General features: G+C 38.8%; 1 protein-coding gene across 1 annotated transcript; it reads right to left on the minus strand.

The window, feature by feature from the left end:
* Window positions 1-208: 208 nt before the first annotated feature.
* On the minus strand, window positions 209-24,291 carry papss1 (3'-phosphoadenosine 5'-phosphosulfate synthase 1). Its single transcript, XM_041786227.1, has 12 exons — window positions 24,068-24,291; window positions 23,019-23,133; window positions 22,682-22,917; window positions 21,884-22,022; window positions 21,157-21,275; window positions 19,690-19,803; window positions 19,391-19,502; window positions 15,218-15,423; window positions 10,558-10,693; window positions 9,897-10,165; window positions 7,247-7,476; window positions 209-1,382 (listed from the first exon to the last, which is right to left on the minus strand). The coding sequence occupies exons 1-12, from the start codon at window positions 24,125-24,127 to the stop codon at window positions 1,244-1,246; spliced, it is 1,875 nt and encodes a 624-aa protein (XP_041642161.1). The 5' UTR covers window positions 24,128-24,291; the 3' UTR covers window positions 209-1,243.
* Window positions 24,292-24,392: the final 101 nt, after the last annotated feature.

Genomic DNA, 24,392 nt, shown 5'->3' on the forward strand with positions numbered 1-24,392 from the left:
CAAAGAGAGCTTAATGACGTTGTTAGTTTCAAAGATACATGAAATTCAGCACTGTCACTTACAATTAACAAGACATGTTTGAGAATATGTTATAGATTTAAAACTCTTTGGTGTCCTGCAAGAAAAAAGCATATCGTGCACTAAGTGTAACAAGCTGAAGATTGCAGAAAGGATAAGTAAACAAATTGTTCTTTTGGTAAAAATGGTTTATTGGACAAGGAAGATTACAAATCTGATCCCTTGATGGTAACCATCAACCCTCTGATTATACAGGCCCCGCTCTTAAAAATGAATTACAACATGGAAAATATTAGCAACCCATGAGGGAAGAAAAAATACAAATGATGAAACATTAACAAAATATCAAGACAGCCAAGAGACTATGAGCATAAAGCTTGAAAACTACTCGCACAACACTGTTAAAATAAGAGTAAATGTTGCAATGTTAGGACAGAATAAATAGATAAAAATGACAAAAATGAAATGCTAAATGGTTTTCCTAGAAGGTTAGGAAGGTTGGAGATTCACATTTCAATAAAAAAAAACATCTTAAAAGCTGTTCCGGGTGTTGATCATTGCTTGCACTGTTTCGGTACAACAATAAGACAAGTGGGATGAGAGGCAGGTCTGTGTGTGTTCTAATCCAAAACAAGACATCATGTGAACTCACTTCTGACGACCAAGGCACTCAACTTTGTCACATCAAATACTTGTGTACACCAAATTTGGAGCATTTACCACTGCCATTTGCAAACACATGAGTACAAAGCAGCTTGTTTGTGTTTTAGCTGTGAGTTAAATCGACTCTAGCAGGTGCAGTAACCTTTTCAGTTCAATCACGAATATTCAACATTCAATCACGCCCCCTTCAGTACTGGTCAACAGTACTATCCATGGAGGCTTGATCCTTTTTCTTTTTTTTTACACAATATTTTTTAACGAGTCATCAGGATATACAGTTTTCAAGTTGTGAGAAAAAAACAATACTTTTGTAATATATTTTGTTTCTTCGCTAACCTTTGTCGTCTCCTATTTTTACAGTAAGCTGAGTAAAATAAAGTACAGAGTTAAAACACAAACATGATAAGACTAAAAATAACCAGTTTCATGACTGTTAATTGTAAAAGTGACACAGACACAAGTAAAAGTGTGTTATTCCATAGTATATAACTGGTCCCCACATTTGCCTTTTTGAAATATCAGTAAAACCATGTTTTCATGTTTTAAAGCATTAGACTGAACCTTAAGCCTTCTCCAGGGACTTGTAATATTCTTTCAGCACGGTCCAGGCCTTTGGTGCCATGAAACCGTCAGGAGGATTCTCTCCTTCACGAGCCATCTTCCTCATACGTGTGCCTGATATGAAGTCGTAATCTTGATGGCTGAAAAACAAAAGGAGAAAAAAGGAAATGTGATTACCAGACAGATTTCAATTAATAAAAAGATAATTATCAAAATGAAGATGAGCCAACAATAACCGCCGGCTTCTTTAGATCAAGCGTGTTTAGGCATAGCTGCATAGTCTGAGACCAAAACAAGCTCTTACAAAATTCTTTATGAGACACTTAAAGTAAGACACGATATCTGTTTGTATGTCAAAATATTTATGTCTCTAAACTCTACAGTTGACAAACTGATTGCTTCTGGCAGCTGCTTTATTTGTAAAACCTCGCAAATCATTGTGTGGCTGGAAGGATAGTATGACAATCCAGAAACACCAGCACGCTATTACAGCGATGGTTGTGAAGCCAGGTCAGTAAAACTGACCCTCAGCATTTATAAATCCTTCAAAATCACTGCAGACGTAGATGTTTAGCTGTAGATGCTTTAGATGTAGAATTTATTATCCTGTTTGTGATACTTTGTGTCCTCACTACACATCGGACACAGAATCTTTGTTGAGTAACATCTCTTTGAATTGCCAAAGTCTGAATGTTTTTTTTAAAGAAACTCAAAGTTTCATTGACAATGCTTCCATCTGTGCACAAACTCTTGTAAATCTCCCCAAATTTGAATACAATCAAGACATATTTCTTCTACATCTTTACCCTGCCCAACCCTAATAAAATTTTGTGTAAACTTACGCGTGAATGCATGGAAAATTCACTGTAAGTGGACTGGCGAGCTGTAAACGTTTTACAAATCATGAAAAAGCTTAATTCTTTCTCTTCTTTTGTGCACTAGTGCTGCAGAATGGTAATAATATGCAGATGTAATCTTACTGGACAATAATTGCTATTTGAGATTGTGATCATGATTTAACACATAAATGCTATCATGAGTCTACTATGATCATTTTGAAGTAGTATTTCTCAACTCAAAACTTAAAAATATTTTTAAAAAAATCAAAACTATTAGTTTTTACAGTAGTACTTTAAAAATAACTTTTTTTCCCAAAAGAATAAAGTATTTTTCTTTTTTGAAAATAAAGGTACTTTTACAAAAACACCTACAGAAGGCCTTAAAGTTTACAACATTACATTTTGCAGACATTTCAAACACTACCCAAAACAAAAAGAACTGCAAAAAGAATTGTCCTGAGATTTTGTAGAAATTTTCAGGTGTGAACAAGAGAAAGCATCATAGAATCTTCTTAATGTGGCATGGGAAAACACATGGTGTAAAAAGGTGATGCATTTAAGAGTCAACTGACACCCAGAGAAAGTCATGTTTGATGAATTATGTATATTTTTGATGTATGCATCATGTTTATCAGGAATGCACAAACAAATTAGTTATCATCAGTATTTACTGATATTAGCCCTTTTGACAAACATCAGCCTTCTGCAAATAATGTGGGCATGAACAGAAATAAATTGCAGATGTTAATCTATTGTTTCCTCACAATTTAAAGCTGACATTCAGCACACCAAAATGCTGACTTATAGAAGAAATTTATGACTGGGCAGAAGATGAGAACTGCCGGACAAACACTGATCTGTTTGCATGGTCAAATGTGAAAGGCAATGGTGGCATAGTGGGAGTGTTTTACCAAATTAAGTTATGAAACAAAAATCAGCAATCAGCTAAAATCTTACCTTAACCACTGAGACCAGCATTGGCCCTGATTTTTACAATCTGTGTATCTCTTATGTTTATCATAGTCTTTTTCAGCTCTGAACAATCAGCACAAGGGTGGTTAAGTGGTTAGAGCTGCCGCCTCACATTGAGGAAGTTCCTGGTCCAAATCCTAGTTTGACTGGGTCTTTCTGTGAGGAGTTTAATGGTTATCACTCGACATTAGTGGGTTTCCCCGGGTACTCCAGCTTCTTCTTACAGTCTAAAGACAAGTTTGTTAGGCCAACTGGCGACTCTTGATTAAGCGCAGGTGTGGGTGGGAGCTTGAATGTCTGCCTCTGTATTAGGGCTGCATGATTTTGGCCAAAATGATCGTCACAATTATTTTGATCAAAATTGAGATCGTAGTTATCAGTCAAGATTATTTATTAGGTTCTAAGAACTTTTTTGCACTGTTTAAGGTTTATTTACTAAACATATATGTCCTGATGCTCATCTGTTGCCACGGCTGGACTGGGAAAAAAAATCTGACCAATTTTGGCTCAGATCTGCCCCTAACAATTTGCCATATGCGATCCATAATGTCCATACTCGCGAAAAACATATGTAAAAAGTGAATTTCACAAAAGGTCAGTGTTCAGTATTCATTCCTCTCTAAGAATGTATTTTTATGGTATATATAAGCTTATTATGAAAGCTTTTCGAATCAATTTTAAATGTAAAGAACTGCATCCACTCAGGTTTTTGACTGTGGGAAAGCAGAAAAAGGCATTTGAAATTCAATTTATTGAACAGGCCTTCTCTGTATGTCCCCTCTGATTGACTGGCACCTCTCACCCGATCACAGCCAGGATTGGCTGCAGTACCACCACAACCCCAACAGGACAAATGATAGAAAAATGACAGAACGATAGAAAAGGCATGGATCAATATTATTGACTTTCCTTCAAATACTGTTTCAGACAAAGACTGCAACATGATTTTTTTTTCTCCTTTCTCTAAAATAAGGATACATTACAGCATACCGGTATCTCTGAATTCTTTATGAAATATCTGACCAACCATGTCCCTGAAAACCTTTCTTTTAGTTAATACTGATCATTCCAAAAGGTTTTAAGTGCACCTACTTCAAGTAGAAACCGTGGTCACTGATTTAAGTAAGTTATAAAACAGTTTTCTCTATTTAGGGAATCACACAGTGCTGTCACACATCCTCACCCCTGAACAGTCTGCATGAGGGAATCTGGCTGTGACACATTTACTAATCAAACATTGATCAGAAAATCAAACACTGATCAGAAAATCAAACACTGATCAGAAAATCAAACTTTGGCAGAGAACTGTTTTCCAAATATCTGATTGTAGATTTCTCTTGTCTAAACATTTTTTGTTCATTTCCAAACATTTCGATGGCTTCTTCGTCCTCTCAATGACAGACGGATTGTCCCTGAAATCAAGTCAGCCTATAAAATATGGATCCTGATTTGTTTGAAGTGAGCAGCTGAAGACAGTGTTTATCATGGATGAGTGTTGAGAGGAGTCCTTGCATCGGCTCATCATAATGCCTTGTCCATTACTGTCAGAGATAATCAGGACCTCTTTAAACATCTTGCTAACAGACATTTACATTTTCTCCGTGGAGCTTACATTTAGAGGGGTCAAAGTCCTGCTGTTTATGAGATACAATTTCTAATTGCTTTTACATGACAGAGCGCACCATGTTACTCAAACACAGTGAGAAGGATCTTACTATTCACATGGCGTGAGGTAGAAGAGCTCCAGGCAAATTCTTCCGAGACTGTTTTATTCGGTGTCAAATTAGAAACAGCTTTGCTGTGATCTAAGCTGTAACACTTTAGAGGAAGGCTGAAGGGTGTTGCTGGTGATTAGGAGAAGCATCCATATTCATCCTGATACTTGGCAAGGGGCTGTCAGCATGTATGTGAGAACCGAAAGTCATACATTTCAATGAGGGTCGACAGCAGACTTTGGAAAACCAGAAGCACCTTACATTTGTGATCAAGCTACTGAGCCTTTCAGATTCTATCTAAAACACAGCACAGTGTTTTATTGTGTAGTCTGCCCGTAACTAAGACGTATGGAAAGGATAAAGGTGTTGCATGTATTCTGGATGTTTTTTCCCGGATATTATTTGTAAGAAACATTTTATCTTACAGCATTTGACTATGAGTGAAAAGTTATAGCTCTGAATTTCAGCTAGTTTAACTTTTCCCCTTTAGAGGGGGGCTTTTGGTGTTATCTTTGGCAATGTGTGAAGATTGTCTCAAAAAACTACCCAACAAATCTGTAAAAGGTTCCATTTTAATTATAAAGAACAATCTCTAGAAAAAAGGTCACATTTGTACTTTGTGCAGTAAAGCACTCACTGTCTGTTTGCAGGTTGTCATAATGCTGTTTGTAGCTCTCAAGAAAAATGAAGCTTTACTATTACTAATAAAATCCTTTTTAATACACAATTAAAGAACTTTACCATTTTTTGTAGAACCAAAGGTTGTAAGTCCTGTTTTGTTTCTGTTTTCAAACCAAACACAATAAGAGTAGCGGTCAATTCTAGACCAGGAGAGTTCTGACCAAAGATTCATGACGCAACAAGAAAGTTTTTACAACATCACAGGGAACTGCTGCAGTTCTGTGAACTGGGTGGTCGCGGCTCTAGTGCAGCCAGCTGATGATGTTACTCTTTATTTAGTTCAGCAAATCGCTACAAGCTGTTTTTATGGATTAATATCTATACAGAGTAGAAATTTGATTTGATAAAATCATACTGTGAATTTTGGAAATTATCATATCCATCTTTTTTTAACCCTTTACCTACCGAGTTTAAAATGGTGATTTGGACATATTTTGTTATTATGGTTTGAAAGTTTTGGTCCCTATTTTCCCAGAAGTATTTGAACTTGACTTTTCAACATCTGGTTAATGATTATCGCACATTATATGGAATTGTCAGCAGTTTAAAAGAAGAACAATACAAAACTGGTGTTTTGCGATGAATGCCCAGGTCATATGGATGTGAGTACCATAACGAGCCATATATGTGCGCATGCCCACAATTCTCAGTTTTCTAATACCGTTGGAATTTTTCTGATCGGCCAAACTTTGACGGACTTACAGTAATAATACTAAAAATCAGGGATAAATCACGTTCATGGAGAAATCCTACAGCTTAATGTTCCACATTATCATAACAACATACAGTAAATACAGAAAAACCAGGGAATGAACAGGAGGCTACTTCCCTTTTTGTAGTTACATATCTAATTGTGTAGTAGCTAAATAAATAAATCGCTTTAAATTAAATGACTGTGAGAGTCATTGCTATGCAAACAGTACATTGTCTCCCCACTTGCAGTGGTATAATGTTGCAGAGCAGCCTGTCAAAAAGCAGTTGTCTAATCGCAAATATTTTGTCTGAGTGTGGCTTTACGATGAAAAATATGTACATGTCAGTATCAGCTAAAATTAGTTTGGAAATATCAGCATATCAGTGAACTTCTAATACTGAGCATCTCTATTATACATTTCACACTTTGTATTCCACTTTGGAAAAAGATGACAGTAAACTCAACAAAGTTTTAAACTTAGAGCTAGCAGCACTGATAGCACTAAATGATTCTGATAAACTTTTCACTTTTCAATGTCATGAATATGCATCATGGAAAACAAAACAAATCCTTTGATTAGTCTGGCCATATCTATGCACAGCTAGAGTTGCATAACCTGCGTCAACTCCAGATGAGCAGCAGAGACACTGCATGATTTTTGTTAGTCACCATGTGCAGTGTACATATACAGACTTTAATTAATGGCAGGTCTATGTAATTTCTGAGTAACAACAAAGCTCATGCTAATCCAGGAAACCTTTTCACTGTATAAGAAAGAAAAACAATGCCTGTTTTTCTTGGCATGAAATTTTAATGTAAACAGAAGAAAAAGGAGAAAAGGAAATAGATTAAAGGGTTTTTAAGCAAGAGCGGCCTAATGAGTAATTCATTTAGGGAGAGGAATTCTGTTTAGGCTGCTGGTTCTAATTGGCTGCAATGAAACTGATTACTCTTGACTAAATCCACAAATAAGCCTATGTATTTGGTGTGAGTGAATACAGATGATTTAAACTTACTTTATGTCAGTATTCCATAATCATGATCAAATTAAACTGGAGAATAAAACAGGAAAAAGTGAAACAATAACAGACACAAGAACTCACTTTTTCGGATCATAGAAGTCCATGGCACGTTTGACCTTGTTGTAAGCAGCAACCTTGAAGGGAACAATCTCCAGAGTGATGAGGCCAGGAGCCATGGTGAGCACCTTGGCCCCATGAGTGGGCTCGTACAGGTCTTTTCCTGTGTCAGGATGGGGCATGCCTGCTGGGTCACGACCCACAATGTAGAAGTTGGCTCCAGCCACCATTCGAGCTCTGCAATGCCACTGAACCTGTGTGTGAGGGAAACAGACACAAGAAGAGTAAATACTGGAGAAGGACAATTAAGGATGGAACTAAACCCACAATTAAGCTTAAAACCAGAAAAAGAGAGATAACATTTAACCTCTCCCATTTACTTAACATCATTAATCCTTGCTCTGAAACATTTACTCAAGTCAGTAAACTAAAAAAAAGTACAAAAATGATCAATATTTCTACAAGAATGTAACATGTTCTGATCCTTTAAAGCATGGCTCATGCTTCTGTGTGGCCTACACCACTGTGAGCACCACATACTTTTGCATTTGGTGCATCAGCATCACTTTGTAAAACTCCGTCCAAATGCTATTTGGCAGTGCGATCTTTATGCCAGTTTCCAGGCCTGTCGCCACATTTGCTGCCTGTTTGTGTACAGGAAATGTGGCAACTGAAACCATGTATTATGCTGGAGGTTGAGCTGATAACTACTGAGCAGCAGTTGATGACACTGCCATTTTTTTTCAAAGAGGAAAAGAGCGTAGACACGGGAAAGAATAGAAAGTATGGCCACTGTCTTAGTTGGGGAAGAGGATCATCGGATTGTTTTGTATTCATTTGGACAGAGAGAGAGAGAGACATGGATGAGGAAATGTACATCTAATGGAGCTTAGTAAAAGTTCAAGCAGGAAGACTGATTCAATTCATTCATTCATTAATCACCACTTTATACATCCCTTCCTTCTTCACTTCTTTCTCTCGTCTCAATCAGCTGATTATGGGCGTTCCCTTTTTCAAGTCCTCAGCTAATCAGGTGCATGGTAATTGCTCAAACAAGGTTGTGGCAGAATCTGTCACATTTTAAATCTGTCATTCTCTCTTTCACAGCCAGCTTGTCATCTCAGTGTGGACACTGCAATCCACCTCCACCCCAGCCACCTCCATTCAGTTCATCAGCATTTGATCCAGATCCTCACAGGTCTTCTGCTGATCTCATCCTGCATACTTCAGTCTCCTCCTCCAAGGAGACTATGTTAAACTCATATTAAGTCTCTCCTGATTGGAATATTTCTAGATGCAGGCAAGTAGATTTGATAAGTTGTTCACAGACTGGGAGTCACAGTGCTAACCAGGGGGCCCATCAAGGGGCTTGTGGTCCACATCATTTGGATGTGCAGGTACATTTTTGAGGGGACTACACATGTAGACCTCTGCAGAGGGTTCAGGGCTACATGGACCTACAGTGTAGGCTACATCATAGCTTTGACACAGAAGCATTAATCAGGTTTAAAAAAGGCTAAAGAAGAAGTTCTCTGGGGTAAAATCTAGTCTTCTTGTAATGTGTTTTCTTAGTTTTAATTTATTTTATTTTATACTCAGCTCTAGTTTGTCGCAGTTGAGATATCATATTACCAGTATAATACATTAGTCCGACATAAGTCTTAAGTACATTGTCACAAGGAATGTGCAATTACCACAAAAACTAAGCTCTAACTCTCATAATCAGTTATTGCTAAATCTCCACTTTCATTGGCAGTTTCTGGAAACAGTCTGATAATGTTATTGCGACTGGCATATTCAAGGGTTGAAAAATGTCACATCCTGCTAACTTCTGGATACACATTCTCAAACATACAGAATCTCTGTGAAAATTACACATTTTATGGTATCAGAAATGCTCAACTGTCTACTAGTAACACAAGCTGTAAATGTGTGCAGAAAACATCCAGTCAAGAGTGGAGAGAAAAAGAGGCCCGATGCATCAGATTGAAATGCAATACAGAACCCTTCTGCTGCCATCTATTGGTCATTTAATTTCTAATCACATACATGCAAATTGAGCTGACAATTTGCTCTTAAATGTTGCCTCATAATTTCAATTCCACCATCACTTCTAAACATAGACAGGTCTTTAAGGCAGCTCATGGAAAGAAGCCTAGAAGGTAAGGCCAACAAAACTAATGGTTTCAGCTCAAGGTGAAAGCACAAAGAAAATTCTGGCAAGTAAACAGCTCAAGAGGATCTGTTTTGGATGGATCAGGATTCAATTTTATGAATGTGTAGACACATTAGAGGCGAGTCTGGCCCTTTAAACCCCTATTCAGAACTAAAAACGGAATAAATTCACAGTCTGAAATCTACCAGCTTCAATCTGCTCTCAATAAATTGTGCCCAACTCTGAATCATGAAGACTCCCAGCTGCACAGCTATGTTCAGTCACACTGAAAGCTTTATATATGGCAGAGAAACACTAAACAGAACGCCTCTTGACATTTGCAAATCCCATTTCCTGCCATTTTTCACTTTTTAAGATCTGCAGTTAACAAATGTCAGTCCTCCTCCATGTGTCTGTTGTCATTTCTCAACAGTGTCACTTTTTCTGCTTCATGTCACTTGTGAAGAAAACAAACCTCAAGTATGCAGCTGCGTTTATAACGTTCTTTAAAATCGTTACCTCAGTTGGCCCTGCGTACATCATGGGAGAAGGAAAGATGGCTACAATGGTAGTCTCTGGATTCAGGATGCCCTCATCCAGGACAGCAGCGTGCTGCTTCATTCGCCATGGCAGTGGCACGTCATCATCCTTGGTCCACCCTCCAAGAGGGTGGAGCAGCAGAACAGGCCGGCGATATCCCCGCTCAATGAGACGCTTGTGAGTGTCCTGCATCAAAAGAGCGTGGCCGTTGTGAACTGGGTTTCGGAGCTGGAAGGCGAATACAGCGTCTAAATAAAGAAAAACAAGAAAGGATGATGAGGATTTGTTCAACTGCAACCAAACAGATCTGAACACATCTGTAAAAAAACAAACAAAAAGGCCACAATGTACCCAAAGATAATCAAGCAGCTAAACCCCCGACCACTGGAACCACAAAGAGTGAAGGAGTGAATCACACCAGAGCTTTCTCTCCCATGACTCTCCTACACTGTCTCCCTCACTTTGTGCACAGAGACTAAACACAGAATGAAAGCATTGAAGTGAGTGGACTACTCGCTGTTTCCTCTCATTTTTAAGAAAAAATGGGAAGCACTTTATAAATATTGTGACACTACAATCTATGTAGAAGTCCATTTCAACATTTACCAACTAAGAAAAACAGAACTTGGCCTGTTTATACCTGCATTCATTTCTTTAAACTTCTGCTTGAGCTCGGTGGGTGTCAGTCGGTACTGATCGAGTCCATCGTTCCAGCAAATCTTGTCCAGAACCTGCAAGTCTCCCCCCACTAGCCAGTCCCCACTTTCCATCACCATCTGAAAGAAAGAGGTCACAATGATCACGACAGGGAGCACAACTCCAACATAATCCAGACTTAAGATACAGTGGTCCATAAAAACTTCACTGCACTGGAATCAGGCCAGAGTGAAATCTAATAAAACTCGGGAGTTATTACCCGGTTGCAACACGGACACACCAGCATAAATCAGACTCCCTGAATCTTAACAGTCAACAAAACTCTTGCATGCCTGTTTTCCACACTTGGCCTCTTCCTTGATTTCCATAAGAGAGCACAGACAAAATCAGATTGTATTGCACATTATTAAAACTCAGTGATGAGCTTATGACCACATTGAAGAGAAATTTTCCGCTCAACCAAGTCACTGAAGTATTAAGAATCCAGGCGGAGGCTGCTATTGTTTCAAGAGATATCTTTGGCCTGCCTGTTGTGGCATTTATGAGAGTGTGGCTAAAGTTACTGAAAGCCCCGGCCTGTGGGATGTTAATGTGATACAAAGTGACAATTCTGTACAGGCTTGGTAATAAAAGAAGAAGCACAACACCAGTGTCATAACTGAGAGATCTCAAAACAAAAGCTACAAATACAACCTGAAGTTGGTAGGCTTTGCCTAAAGCAGATTTGGAAGTTGATAACAAAGATGTCACTGATTTCTTTGACAAGTAATTTATCATGTAAAAAAATAGGCAAAAGGCCTTTGATATCCAGCCTTGAGAAACGTACTGATTTCAGTTTGATCTGGCAAACTATATATAAAAATCAGACAGCTGTCAGCAGCAGTAGAGGTGTGTATGTGATGTGATCTATAACAACTTGGCTCAGTAGAAGGAGTTTCAAGATTGTGATGTGATTTGTTTTCCACACTTGAATTAATCCAACCTGTCTGCTGCTGGCCTAAGAAGAGCCATGAAAGATGCATAACAGTCTTGCTCTTTAAATAGATCAACAGCAAAGACAAGAGGCAATTTATTTTCCTTACAAAAGTTTAATGTAAAGTCTACGTGAACATATCAAAGGAGCAGCCCTCCACATATGTACACATGTGCTCTGTTTAACCGTTTTAAGTGCCTGAGGAGTTCACATGTTGAAAAGGGCCCAAACCAAATAAACAGCCACTACACCATCGCTTCCTATGAGGGGGGCTCCTGTCTGAGTGATGGACAGGTAAACAGGAAAAGGTGAATTAACTAAATTTGATGTAGAGCGGGTTGTTTCAGGTTGAGATGGGAGGAAAAGGTTGTAGCTACTAGCACAGAGGTGTGTTGACAGACTGGCTCCGGCTCAGGGGGTGCAGCACACATTTAAATACACATACATACCCTCAATAATGAGTGACACCTTAATCATGACAAGCTGAACACACGTTGGTAGAATGAATCAAGAATGGCAGTTGTGGAAATAAAAGACAACTATGTCTGTGTTTAAATCCAGCATGGAAACATCAGGTGTTGACAATGAAGAGTCATGGTATCAATTTGTAAATCTGGCAAACTTTTGCATCATGAAAGACATAACCAACACAGAATTTATCATGAACAAGATGAGGCAAAAAATGTCTGCCAACAGTAAGAACTGTTCTAAATTTCAAGTTAACGTAGAGATGAATTTGGTATAATAGTTCAGTTCAATACCATACAGATTTTTTTTGCTGCACAGGGCTTTGAATCAGCCAACAAAGCTTACAGCATATCAAAAAGGACCAAAGACAGACTGGTGGCATGAAGGTCACTTTTAAGGTGTTTTCACAGTGCATTCCTGCAACAGTAACATAACAAAACTCTGCTCTCATTGCACCTTAAGACATTCATAGTGATTCTATGGTAGGATGATATTACGTGCCCCTGTCTGTTAATTTACACTGCATTTTGGCATTGTGACAAAAGCAAGAGAACACAGCAAAGAAGGAGCTCTTCATATACACAGGGCTGTACTCCCCTGCTAGTTGTGTTGTTCCTGTTTTCCCCTCTGTAATGCTTCCATTACAACCTCTAAAGCCTGCATGAGGGGATCAATTTGTCCCCCATTACATCTCCATGCATTTATAGAAAAGCAAACATCAAAAGGGCGTAAATATCACGCCTTCAAAATGCACTATAAATCAGCAACTTTGCACATGGGAAAGCAGCAAACAAATCTAATTAGTGCAAAAAACAAAACAATATATGTATAGCCAGACATGAAACATTTAAAGTAGGGCTGTCAAAAGGCAAATTTTTCAATTCATCTCAGAGGTTCTGTTGTTAATAGTGATTAATCGTAGTGATGGTGAGATGAAGCTTTATGAAGCATTGAGGCTTTTAGCAAATCGGTTCAGAAAATGGTTCATTTCTCAAGGCTTTATGTGCACACGAAACCACCTGCAGGCCAAAGTGTGTAAAACAGGCAGCTGTGATCTTTAACCATGTGTTCTGTGATACACTGTATTATGTGTCAGTATCGGCTGTTTGTAAATTACTTTGAATAATGAAAAAAATGTAGAGCAGTGGTGACGCCTTCTCTGGAGAGACAAATCGAGCTTCTCCATCTGGCAATCTGATGGACGAGTCTGGGTTTGGCAGTTGCCAGGAGAACGGTACTTGTCTGACTGCATTGTGCCAAGTGTAAAGTTGCTGGAGGGGGGATTATGGTGTGGGGTTGGTTTTCAGGAGCTGGGCTTGGCCCCTTAGTTCCAGTGAAAGGAACTCTGAATGCTTTAGCATACCAAGAGATTTTGGACAAGTCCATGCTCCCAACTTTGTGGGAACAGTTTGGGGATGGCCCCTTCCTGTTCCAACATGACTGTGCACCAGTGCACAAAGCTAGGTCCATAAAGACATGGATGAGTGTTTGGTGTGGGTGAACTTGACCGGCCTGCACAAAGTCCTGATCTCAACCCAATAGAACACCTTTGGGATGAATTAGAGCAGACACTGAGAGCCAGGCCTTCTCGTCCAACATCAGTGTGTGACCTCAGAAATGCACTTCTGGAAGAATGGTCAAAAATCCCCATAAACACACTCCTAAACCTAGTGGGAAGCCTTCCCAGAGGAGTTAAAGCTGTTATAAAGGGTGGACCGACGTCATATTACACCCTATGGATTAAGAAAGGGATGTCACTTAAGTTTATATGCGAGTCAAGGCAGGTGAGTGAATACTTTTGGCAATATAGTGTAGGTTTGTTATGATACCAGTAGCCCATTGCACCAGCTATGCGTAAGCTCTGCCTTAAGTTATGGTATAAAGTCCACACTACATCCTATGTTGAAATTAGTTAAGTTAAAACTTAAGCTGTGTCATTGTTCGGCTGCACCTCAGAGACACAAGGTTGAGCTTAACTGGTAGAGATTTACGTCCAAATTAACCAAAGTATTGTCACAGATATGACGTTTTCTCTTACTCTAACCAATCACTGAAAAGCATTTCTTAACCTAGTGTTTGCTCCAGATGCTAACAGCTAAAAATAACTTATGCTAACTGCTGTTAATCCTCAAACAGCCAGTGTGGATGAAAAATATGACAAGGAATTTTTTCATATGTGAGTACTGAAGCCTTCAGCCTAAACCTAGAGCCAGTGTAAAATAACACCACTGACATCAAGCAAAAAGAATGTATCATTTTTAAACAAAAGGTTAGAAAGGATTACAGTATAAAAAAATATTGACTATCCTTATCTCCATACAGAATTTTGAGAAGTGCAGGGCTTTTAAAAGAGCCTCTGAGATTTACAGTGCACCTGACTACAAAAAGTTGAACAAGTTAAAAGCACAAAGGTCAAATACACTTTGTTCATTTATCTTTCCATCAATAAAAGAAGCTAACCAATTACACTTGTCCAGATAAAAACGTGAATTCAAACCAGACAGTCGACTATTAAGTTAACCTAGCATCTTGGTCTGTACAGTTTTGTTGTATAAAAAGGGAGTCAAAACAACTATTTTTGTCTGCAGCTCTAGACAGCTTTGTTCTTTTCCAGCTACAAGCAGAGCCCCTTTTTCTTCGGGTTAAGAAGGATCATTTCAGGACGTTATCTTGCCACTAAGTCTACCTGAGCCTGAGTCTATAGGAGACAGATGGAAACAATTCCTGGGTCGATTTGGAGAAAAGTTGTGTGAGGGGAAAGGTGGAAGCTGGCAGGGATTCCTCTGCCTGTTGAGCTGAGCCGTACATTCTCAAGCACATTATGGTGGAATCTACACAGCAGTATCCAAATATAACACCTGCAAAATGAGGTTGCAGCAAAAAAGATCAAGTGATTACCCTGGGCATCCTGACAGAGTGCGAGAGAAACCTCTGCTCCCTCACCTATTCACTCTTTCCATAAGCAAAGTGAAAAGGCCAGCTCAGATCTGTGTTCTGTCAGAGGTGAATCCAGAGGGGCTGTTTGCCTTCACATTCAGGGTGTTTATCACACAACACACCGAGACAGACAGTCTGAAGCTCTGTGATACTGCTCTGTGATTTCACAAAGGCCTGGCTTTTTGCTTTGCTATAGCATTTATTGTTGAGTCATTTTTCAGAAGATGAAACCTGTGATCCTGAGCATGTCATCTCAGGGATTTACCTTAATGTATGGGTGGTCCTTGCAGGTGGTGCCCCACTGTCGAGCACATCGCTCCTCTTTGCGGTGTTCATAAAACTCAGGGTTGCGGAGGATGGCCACTCGTCTGCCCTCGTAGACCAGGGCCATGGCTGTGACGCCATCCAAACGCTCTTTATCTGCTGACGACACCGGCAGCACAACAGGAACTGACAGGTTGATGACTCCCCCTAGAAAAATGAAAAGAACATTTCAAAAATGGATAGAACATAAGAGTATCTACAAATAAAAGGCTTCAGTTTACAATTATTTGAATGTATTTTACTAAAATAAACATACACAAAAGAATTAGAAAGGCAGGAATAATACCACCTGAATAAGAAAGGGAGAAGTGCCTACAAATCCACCAAAGACTTTGCAGTAGCATTCCCCTTGTAGAGCTATTTAAATTCAGCATTTAAAGCTTTTAAAAAATACAAAAAATGTCTTCTATCATTTCCCAAGATGAGGTACAAAAATGGCTTGTTATATGGAAGCACATCATCTATCAAGTACAGTTCAAGGTAGGGGTAGACCAATAACTGGCCTGGCAAGTTTTTGATGCTAATTGTGGCATTGATTATCAGTATCAGCGTTATATTTCACAGATAATCTGACAAAATCAGTTCATTAAAAATTTTGCTACTTTGACTGCACTGCAAAGTGTCTTTACCTCTGGTTTTGTTTTCACTGTCTACAGTCTGACCTAATGTCCCACCCACAACTCAATCTGATTGGATCAATGTCACACAACTACAGGCCAATCAACACTGAGGTCTGAGTGAAACAGACACAAGAGCTGTTTCTAGAAGTCTTCCTCCCAAGTCATGTCCCTTGAAGGCGAGGTCAGAGTCCTCCCTGGTAAATCTTGACCACACATTTGGAACAGTCTGGCAAGTGTGCTTAATTGTGTCATAGGAAGAGTCACGCCCGTGTACATGGTGGTGGTGGAAATCAAATTAGGAGGGGCACTAATAAAAACTTGAACAACTTTTACCCAGCACTGTCCAATATAGTATCATATCATCATATAATCTAAATATAAATATTATCATAAAATCATATTCATCATGTAATTGTATATTATTATATAATATAATCACATTGTATGGCGCTACTTTTACACGTCCAGCTTTACGTTGATGCCATACAATAATGATGATAACATATTTACGGTGGAAACAGGGCATTTAAAAGTGTATTAGCACTTGAGGGCCTGGTTTTCCTCTGATATTGCTTAATTTTTTTTTTTTTTTTGAAGTGAAGGAAAAACCGTGCATATTGGATGGGGTGGGTAATTCCTGCGACTGAAAGATCCATATGTGAATCCTTGGAAATTCACTGCTTGAAGGAAAATTCTGAGGATCCTCGCCATTGGAACAGTCCTCTGGCAGCAGTCAATGATGTAGTATCCTCCTAAAACGGCTGTTTGAGGATCCTTCTTGGCTTTGAGAAACAGCCAGTGTGCAGCATTATTTCCTGTTTCCTGCTGCTACTGTGTTGCTCTGTGCCATTTTTCATGTTAAGCTAGTGATAAACTGTTGTATCTCAATTTTTTAATATGCAATTTTACTTTTGTCACGTTATGTACATCTTGTTTATTTGTTCCAAATATCAGTTCAACTAATAATCAGCATTGATTTTGGCCCTGAAAATCCATTAAGGGTCAACCCTTTGTTCAATAATGTCAAGTTGAATCAATCCAGTATATTTACAGTGCATCCAGAAAGTATTCACAGCGCTTCACTTTTTCACATTTTGTTAAGTTATGGCCTTATTCCAAAATGGTTTAAATTCATTTTAACCTAAAAATTCAAACATATTAAAAATAACAAACAAAAAAAATCACATGTACCACATTGTATCACATTAAATCTAAACACAAGCCAGCAGAGGCAAGACAACAATGGCATATGACAGCACTTGCATATGACAGTGTTAATATTGTGAGGGATTTTAACTAGAGCTGGAGAATAAATTGAAATTTAGATTAAATCACAATTTGATCTGCTGCAATTTTCAAACTGCAGACAGTGCAATATCTCTTTTTTTTTTAAGGTTTATTTTTGGGCATTTTGTGCCTTTATTTGATAGAGGAGAGGACAGTGGATAGGGTTGAGGACGGGGGGGGGGCCTCAGGCCGGATTCGAGCCCGGGCCGCCCGCGTACATGGGGCGCATGCCTTATCCATTCTGCCATCTGTGCCCCATGTACGCATGTAGTTCACCTGGTATTTTCTTTTGCTTCAAATAAGAAGGAGACCAGTGACATGGGTTTTTGTCTAACCATGCAACAGTGCCCAAGGAGGGTGAGGCTTGAAAAAAGGATTAAGTGTAAACTTAGTTTAGTTTGTTGAGACGAAACTCATCTGCGCACTTTTATATCAGACTTCAACTAAAGAAAAGACAATGCAAAGACTAATATACAGCACAGGGATGTAGAGAGAGAGAGCAAACAGTTAAAAATGTTCACAGGTAAGGAATCAAAAACCAGCTCAAACATACTAATTACATTTCCATTTTGTTCTCTAAACCACAAGCTATAATTTAAGATTATTTTGGGGAAAAATGTCTTTTATGTAGAACTGGACCTTGACCTTTTTTCATTTGATGATTTTAGCTGTGCAGAGACAGAACTTTGCCCGAGGATTCATTTTTCCATGCAGGTTGATGAAAACTGTGGACCGGCCCGCTTTTCACATCACATCAGATCAAATGCAATGGAAACCTAAGGGGACTCTGGTTCTGCCCCCATCCTCCCCCTGGACTCTCTTCTCGTCCCCTGTTTTATTGGAACCAGCTGTAAAGTCTACACTGTGACACACACAGACAGGACTGCCAAATCTTCAGGAGAGAGAGGACACACAGGCCTCAGTTTGGGTCTCTGTTTATTTTTGCAAGCTTTTTGATAAGTAAAACATTAACTTTTCTGCTTCTTGGCCTCTTTTAGAGTTAAAGTGCAGGTGATCAATACAATCTCTGTGATTCTTCTGCTTTCAAATCCCTGGAAGGAAGTGAAAATGGATAAATGGTGGTGTGTGATGTCAATCAATACAGAACCTCTTCCTCTGTGTTCCTCTGTCTCCGGACAAACAGGACTTTTCACATCAATAAATATTTATACCTCTTTCTTTCCAGACAGCACATTATTTTAATGTTTTTTTCGGACAGAACTTTCAATCATCTGACATTTTGTTCTGAGTTGTAAGAATCAAACAGTTTATCCCCTGTGAGGACAGCAGCTATAATATATAGTCCCATGATAATTTAAAATGAAATACAGGCTATGTAAGCTTTCAGTTTATTTCATAAATTCTCCATTTTATAGTGTACTTAACAAAATATTCATCATCTTAACTCACAACCAAGAGTGGTTACATGGGCAATAAAAGTTGATAGACTTTTTCTGGGAATCTCAAACTGTACATGAGAAACTGATGCAATTACGCAAGAAAATTCTAGAACATGATCGCTCTTGCCAACAAAAACTAAAAATAACTAACATGAGAGTGAAAATGGGCATGTTATTCAGCATCTTCATCTTTCAAATCCTACATTTAAATTGACTTCATTCTTGTATTGGTGCGTCATTCTACCATCTAGCCAAGCTGTACGTCCCTGCCACATTATGAGCACTTCTAAATCATGTCATCATGCAAGGTTCATTTAGGAACCCTGTGGCATGTCACACAGTACAAAATATGCATTGTGGTTTGCAGGGAAACATGCAGAAAGTACTTGTTGCTGTAATTTATTACTGCACTATATCAGAGGGTGTATTTTTAATGGAATATAAAGTAGGGAGTTCAGCACAGAGGAAAGGTCTACAGCTAAGGGACATTTCAGTTTTAACTCACAAAAACGATAAAGGTTCATTAGTTTATGTGGGTCAGTAGTAGACCTCTTGCTAAAAGCTAAGATGTTGAGCAGCTGTACTGAAGGTTTATCTTGATATAAGGGTTGTATTTCCAGGGCATATGGAAGACATACTTTCAAAGAACTTTTTAGAAAATAAATACTCAAATACAATCCTAAGAAAAGCGTAATGATGTCTTGTTAGATGCAAAGTTTCAATAATCAGTTGTGTGAGCTCTCAGCTCCATCTAGTGTCTTTCTTATGTATAACTCAATGTTCAACAATAAATCATAGCCATCTTACCATCTAGGAGACAGTCAAAATGAAGACACTGCAGAAACTCTCTCTCTCTCATGAAGCCATTGAGAGGAGTTGCCCAGCCTTCTGCCAGCACCTGCACCCACTGCATGTCCACCTGAAAGTGATAAGCAGGAGGTTAAAGACCCACAAATGATTTTTATATGCACTGTTACCATTAAGATGTGAATAACTCAGTAAAATAAAATAAATCATTCTCTCTAAACAGTATGTACAAAGATTTTAAAACAGTTATTTAATTTATAGAGTTATCAGGATTGACAAAAAATAAAACCAAGAAGCACCTTGCCAATCTGCACTGCAGGCAAAGTCTCTGCATCAGCCTTAGCCAGGTCCAGTTTGTTTTCTTGAACATACAGCTCTTTCACCTCATACGATGCATCAACAGGTACAATATCCTAAAGATTGAAAAACAATAGTTTAAATCATCAATCAATGGCACAAAAATATTGGCATTAATCAAGACTTGGTTCTTGCCATTTATTCAGTCTTTATATTAATACTGATACCAATACTGGGCTTTGCTGTCCTCTTGTGGTAAGAAGAGGAATGGTGGTCAAGAGTCATACTGTCTCTGAATTGTTGCTTGAGGTCAGACTATGTTTTCAACACAATTACTGCTAGGTCCAAAAGTCTTAGGGTTTCAGCAGTCTGGGCTCTGAAAGTCTGATCTTTCATCTTGTGTTTTGTGTCATAGTGAATGACAACCAAAAACACATCTGAAGCCCAGCTCAGACTACAAAAATTCAGCCAGATTTTGACCTGACTGCAATGTTGCAGCTCATTATCAAGCGCTGAGCCCAATTATGCAAGTTGGTAACGAAAAAATGGTCTTGTAGTGTGACTTAATTAACAACACATCGAAGACGCCCCACAACCACAATTGAACAAGTCTAGCATGCCAACATTTTTCTTGCATCATCATATATTTTAGCACCCTGACCCGACTTCAACGCCCTGTATCCTGACACCTGCCAATTCGAGAGCATTTGCTCTTATCTTTGTATCATTTTTTACCAGAGTGACATTAAACAAGCCCTCATTTTTTCTCCCCTTTAGATTTATGTGTACATACAAGGCATGTTATCTCATTCATACCTCAAGTTCTTTTTGAAGGAGAGCTGGTTCATATTGTTCTCTTCTTGATGGCCTATATCAGGAAGAATTCATAATAATAGCGTCTGTTCTGACAATAAATCCCAACGACCACCCGATAGACAGTCTAATATGTCTGATATTTGCCCTGCCTTCTATGATTTGTCCTGTGGCCTCTGTGATTAAGAGCATAGACAGAGGGGAAAAGTTTGTCAAGCTCTTGCACCAATACCCCTGCCTTTATGATGTGTCTTTGAGGGACTACCATGACAAACTGTAAAAGATAAGTCTTTGCAAAAGTAGAAGCATTTTAGCATTGTGGTGGTTTAGTACGGTCAGCATTAGCATCAAGCTAAAGTCAAAGACAGTATAATGCAGTAAATACAGCATGTTTTTATAGTCTCATGTCATCTAGCCCTGCCTCTCTTCTTTCCATCAACATAACATCAGCTGCAATAATTGACCAAATACCTCTGTGTTGTCTGTCAGCCATGTCACCGCTGGAATTGATGGCTCTGTGATTGCCTATTCTGACATTGTAATAGAAAAAACTGTGTAGTCTGACCTCTGCTTTAATTTAATAAGCAAAAGCAGACAGTTCTGCCCATGATTTATGTCTTTTAAACAAGCAATGGCAGGGTAGTTCTCTCCCTCACCCTCTCTTGAAGAAGGTCAATAAGCTGCTGTATGCACTCATTCACACTACAGGAGTCAGTCTTTAGCACCAGCTCTGGAGCCTCTGGCTTCTCGTACTCCGAGTCAATCCCAGTGAATCCTGACAAAATAAATAAAAGCAAATTAAGGACAAGACAATAGAAAGCAACATATAATTGCCTCAAATACTGATTGGATTCTAAATAATTAAATACTGGAACAATTCTCACATTCATTTCTATTGAAATACCTTTAATCAAAATCGCAACTACTTTTAAAATAATATTTTATCCACACTCTGTGATAAAGAATGATTGCGCTTAGTAAAAAAAAGCCTTAAGTATCCTTCAAGACATTGAGAACATATGGACTAAATTTCAATTCATGAATTTGTCATTTTTAAGGTGTATGAGTTGAATCATGACTAAAATTTCTCCAAAGAAATGAAACAAAACTAAAGCAACAAAGCTCAGATCTCAAAGCTGTAAAAATACCCTCTTGTGAAATAATGTGATAAGAAACACTTCCTCCAATAGCTATGCATCGGTTATATGCCATTTATTTCCAGTGTAACTGACACCTGAAGCCACACATAGAAATGTCCTTTTACTGTACATTTGTCAGCTGAGTTATAGTGCAAATTGTACATTTACCACTTTCATTGCATCAAGCAAAAAAAAGATCATGCTATATTACATTTCACATCAACAGTGTTAAACAAAACTCCACCTCTTATTTCTCCTGCTCTGGCTCTCTTGTACAGCCCCTTCACATCCCTCTGCTCACAAACATCCAGTGGAGCATCAACAAACACCTCAAAGAAAGGCAGCCCTGCTGCCTCATGGATTTTCCTGGCATTGAGGCGATCCTGGGAGATAAAAAGCACACAGAGATGTACCCACATGATTTAGACAAGGAGAAAGTAAAAGATGAAATTCTAAGTGTGAATTTTTCACCAAATGAGTTTGTTTTCTGTTAAAACAAGACTCCAGTTACTGCAGAGTAAAGAACAAAATGTCCCAGTGCAGTAAGCTCCGGGCAGAAATAAACAAGAAGCATTTAAGGTTAAAACAAACACAGCTCGTTCTCTGCAACAGACTTTCATAGTAAGAAAATAAAATGGTAGGATCCCCAATTTATAGGAGAAAATGAAATCTCACTGTATTATGCCCTGCTATGTTACAAGTTTAAGATAAAATGTACAGAATTTTCATTATCATGCTGCACCACAACCTCAATCCAATATCAAAGCTGGTCTCATCAATTTAAGAAGAATTGTAATTATAGGCAGTGAAATAACCACAAATGTTATGATTACCACCATTTTTTTACTTAATGCCAAAAGGATGTGAAACTAACATGGGAAGAACACAACCCAATAATGCATTTTTTATCCCTGACCTACTTAACTGTTCACAGAATTTGTTTAAAAATGGACTTCATTACTAAGCAAAAATAGAAGACTGAGGTCTGACCACATTTATCAACATAAATGACCTATGATTCTGTCTTTGGTGAGTCACTCACCCTGCTGTAGGGAGAGATGAAGCTGGCGATGCAGACCAGCCCAGCATCAGCGAAAAGCCGAGCCACCTCAGCAATGCGCCTAATGTTCTCTTCACGGTCCTCTGGGCTGAAGCCCAGGTTTTTGTTCAGCCCTTGACGGATATTGTCCCCATCCAGTGTGTAGCAGGGGATACCATGACACACCAGGTACTCCTCCAGAGCCATGCTCACTGTGGTCTTCCCTGCACCTGACAAACCTGGGACAGGAGAAGAACCGCATTATGAAGCCTGGGATTTGAAGATAGAAAGGGTAGAAGTTACATTATCTTTTGTATGTTTATGACATGTTTTGGCTTACCAGTCAGCCACACAGTACAGCCTCTGAAACCTCCTCTTGTGCCCACAACCTGTCCACGCTTATTTCGACTAACATGATGAGCTTGATAAGTGACATTAGTGGCACGTTGCATACCCTGAAATAAAACAGATAATCAGCCCTCTTTCAGCCCAAATGTAAAGTAAATAAAACAATAAAATTTAAAAGGTAAGAGGATAATATAAGCGGATTAAGCTTAAGTCCCATCATCACAGTAGTCACATCACACCAATCTTTAAGTGGCTTTAGGAACTTCTTGGGAAACTGAAGGTAATTCCATAAAGATCGGCACATGTATTTGTATGTTTGTTTTATCATAAACCATATCATAACCATCATACTACAACTGTAGATTAACAAAATACAGTGGAAAGCAGCCACACTGATTGAACCAATGTAATATGTTTTTATTGTTTTATGATCTGTTTTTATTTGACCGTTTTAAAAATTCTTCATCACATTTAACTATGATTAGGCCTCAAATCCATACACTTTACACTGACAGATATTTTCTCGAAAAAGAGGTAAAGCACATATTTATGGCCAACTGTTGACGACTTTAAAGACGTTCAGATAATTTTATGTTACTTGTAAGTACAACTTAACTTGTAGATTTCTGTTATACTGTTTCTGTGTTAGCATAATTGGACATCATCTGGTATACATTTCAGATTAGGCGTTGTGTGTACTCATCAAATAGTAGTTTACATGAGTGGCAGTGAGGGGAAAAAAGAGTACATGGTATTTTAGCTGGCAAGATATACAGGAGCCATTTAGTTCTCACGGTTGGAAGGACATTAACAAAACGTTTGACGTATCAAACTGCATTAGCAGTTAATTCATTGGCCACAACACTTCCATAAAACAGGGCTTTAAATGTAAAACTAGCAAAGCAGTTACTGTACGTAGTATTCATAGCCGTGCTAATAAGCTAACTGTCCGGTCGGGGTTAGCCTATTAGCTCTGTATTAGCAGCTGTTTGCTGGAGTGAATGGACGTGAAAAAGCACAACTCGGCTAAAGAAAACTCACCCAGTTTTCAGGAGCGTTGCTTAGCTTCTGTTTCTTGTGTGAGCTGCCATACGTCTCCATGGCTGGCAGCGGTCAGCAACTGACTGAACCGTTAACCTCTTTTAAAACAACAAAACGGAAACCCGTCCGTTCGAGGACTGACCGTTATTTTTTTTCAGATACAGGTAGCTCCGGTGAATGAAGGAGCCCGAAGCCGGGGAGCCTTGCTGGCACTACAACCGGGAAGCGCTTGTACAGAAGCCACGTAACCGGCGACGGAGTGACGTACTTCCTCCGTCGGTTACACTGATTGGGCGGTTGACTGTAAAAGCTGACATCAGATCGG

Source organism: Cheilinus undulatus, linkage group 4 (genome assembly GCF_018320785.1).
Source record: "Cheilinus undulatus linkage group 4, ASM1832078v1, whole genome shotgun sequence".
Lineage (NCBI taxonomy): Eukaryota > Metazoa > Chordata > Actinopteri > Labriformes > Labridae > Cheilinus > Cheilinus undulatus.

What these genes read in the sequence shown, in the direction of transcription:
- papss1 (XM_041786227.1), bottom strand. Translation starts at nt 24,127, where the DNA reads ATGGAGACGTATGGCAGCTCACACAAGAAACAGAAGCTAAGCAACGCT. An exon ending in TTGACCTTCTTCAAGAGAGG is followed by an intron (nt 19,804 to 21,156) that starts GTGAGGGAGAGA and finishes TTCAATCTTTAG; the next exon opens with GATATTGTACCTGTTGATGC. An exon ending in CTGCAGTGCAGATTGGCAAG is followed by an intron (nt 19,503 to 19,689) that starts GTGCTTCTTGGT and finishes TATCACTTTCAG; the next exon opens with GTGGACATGCAGTGGGTGCA.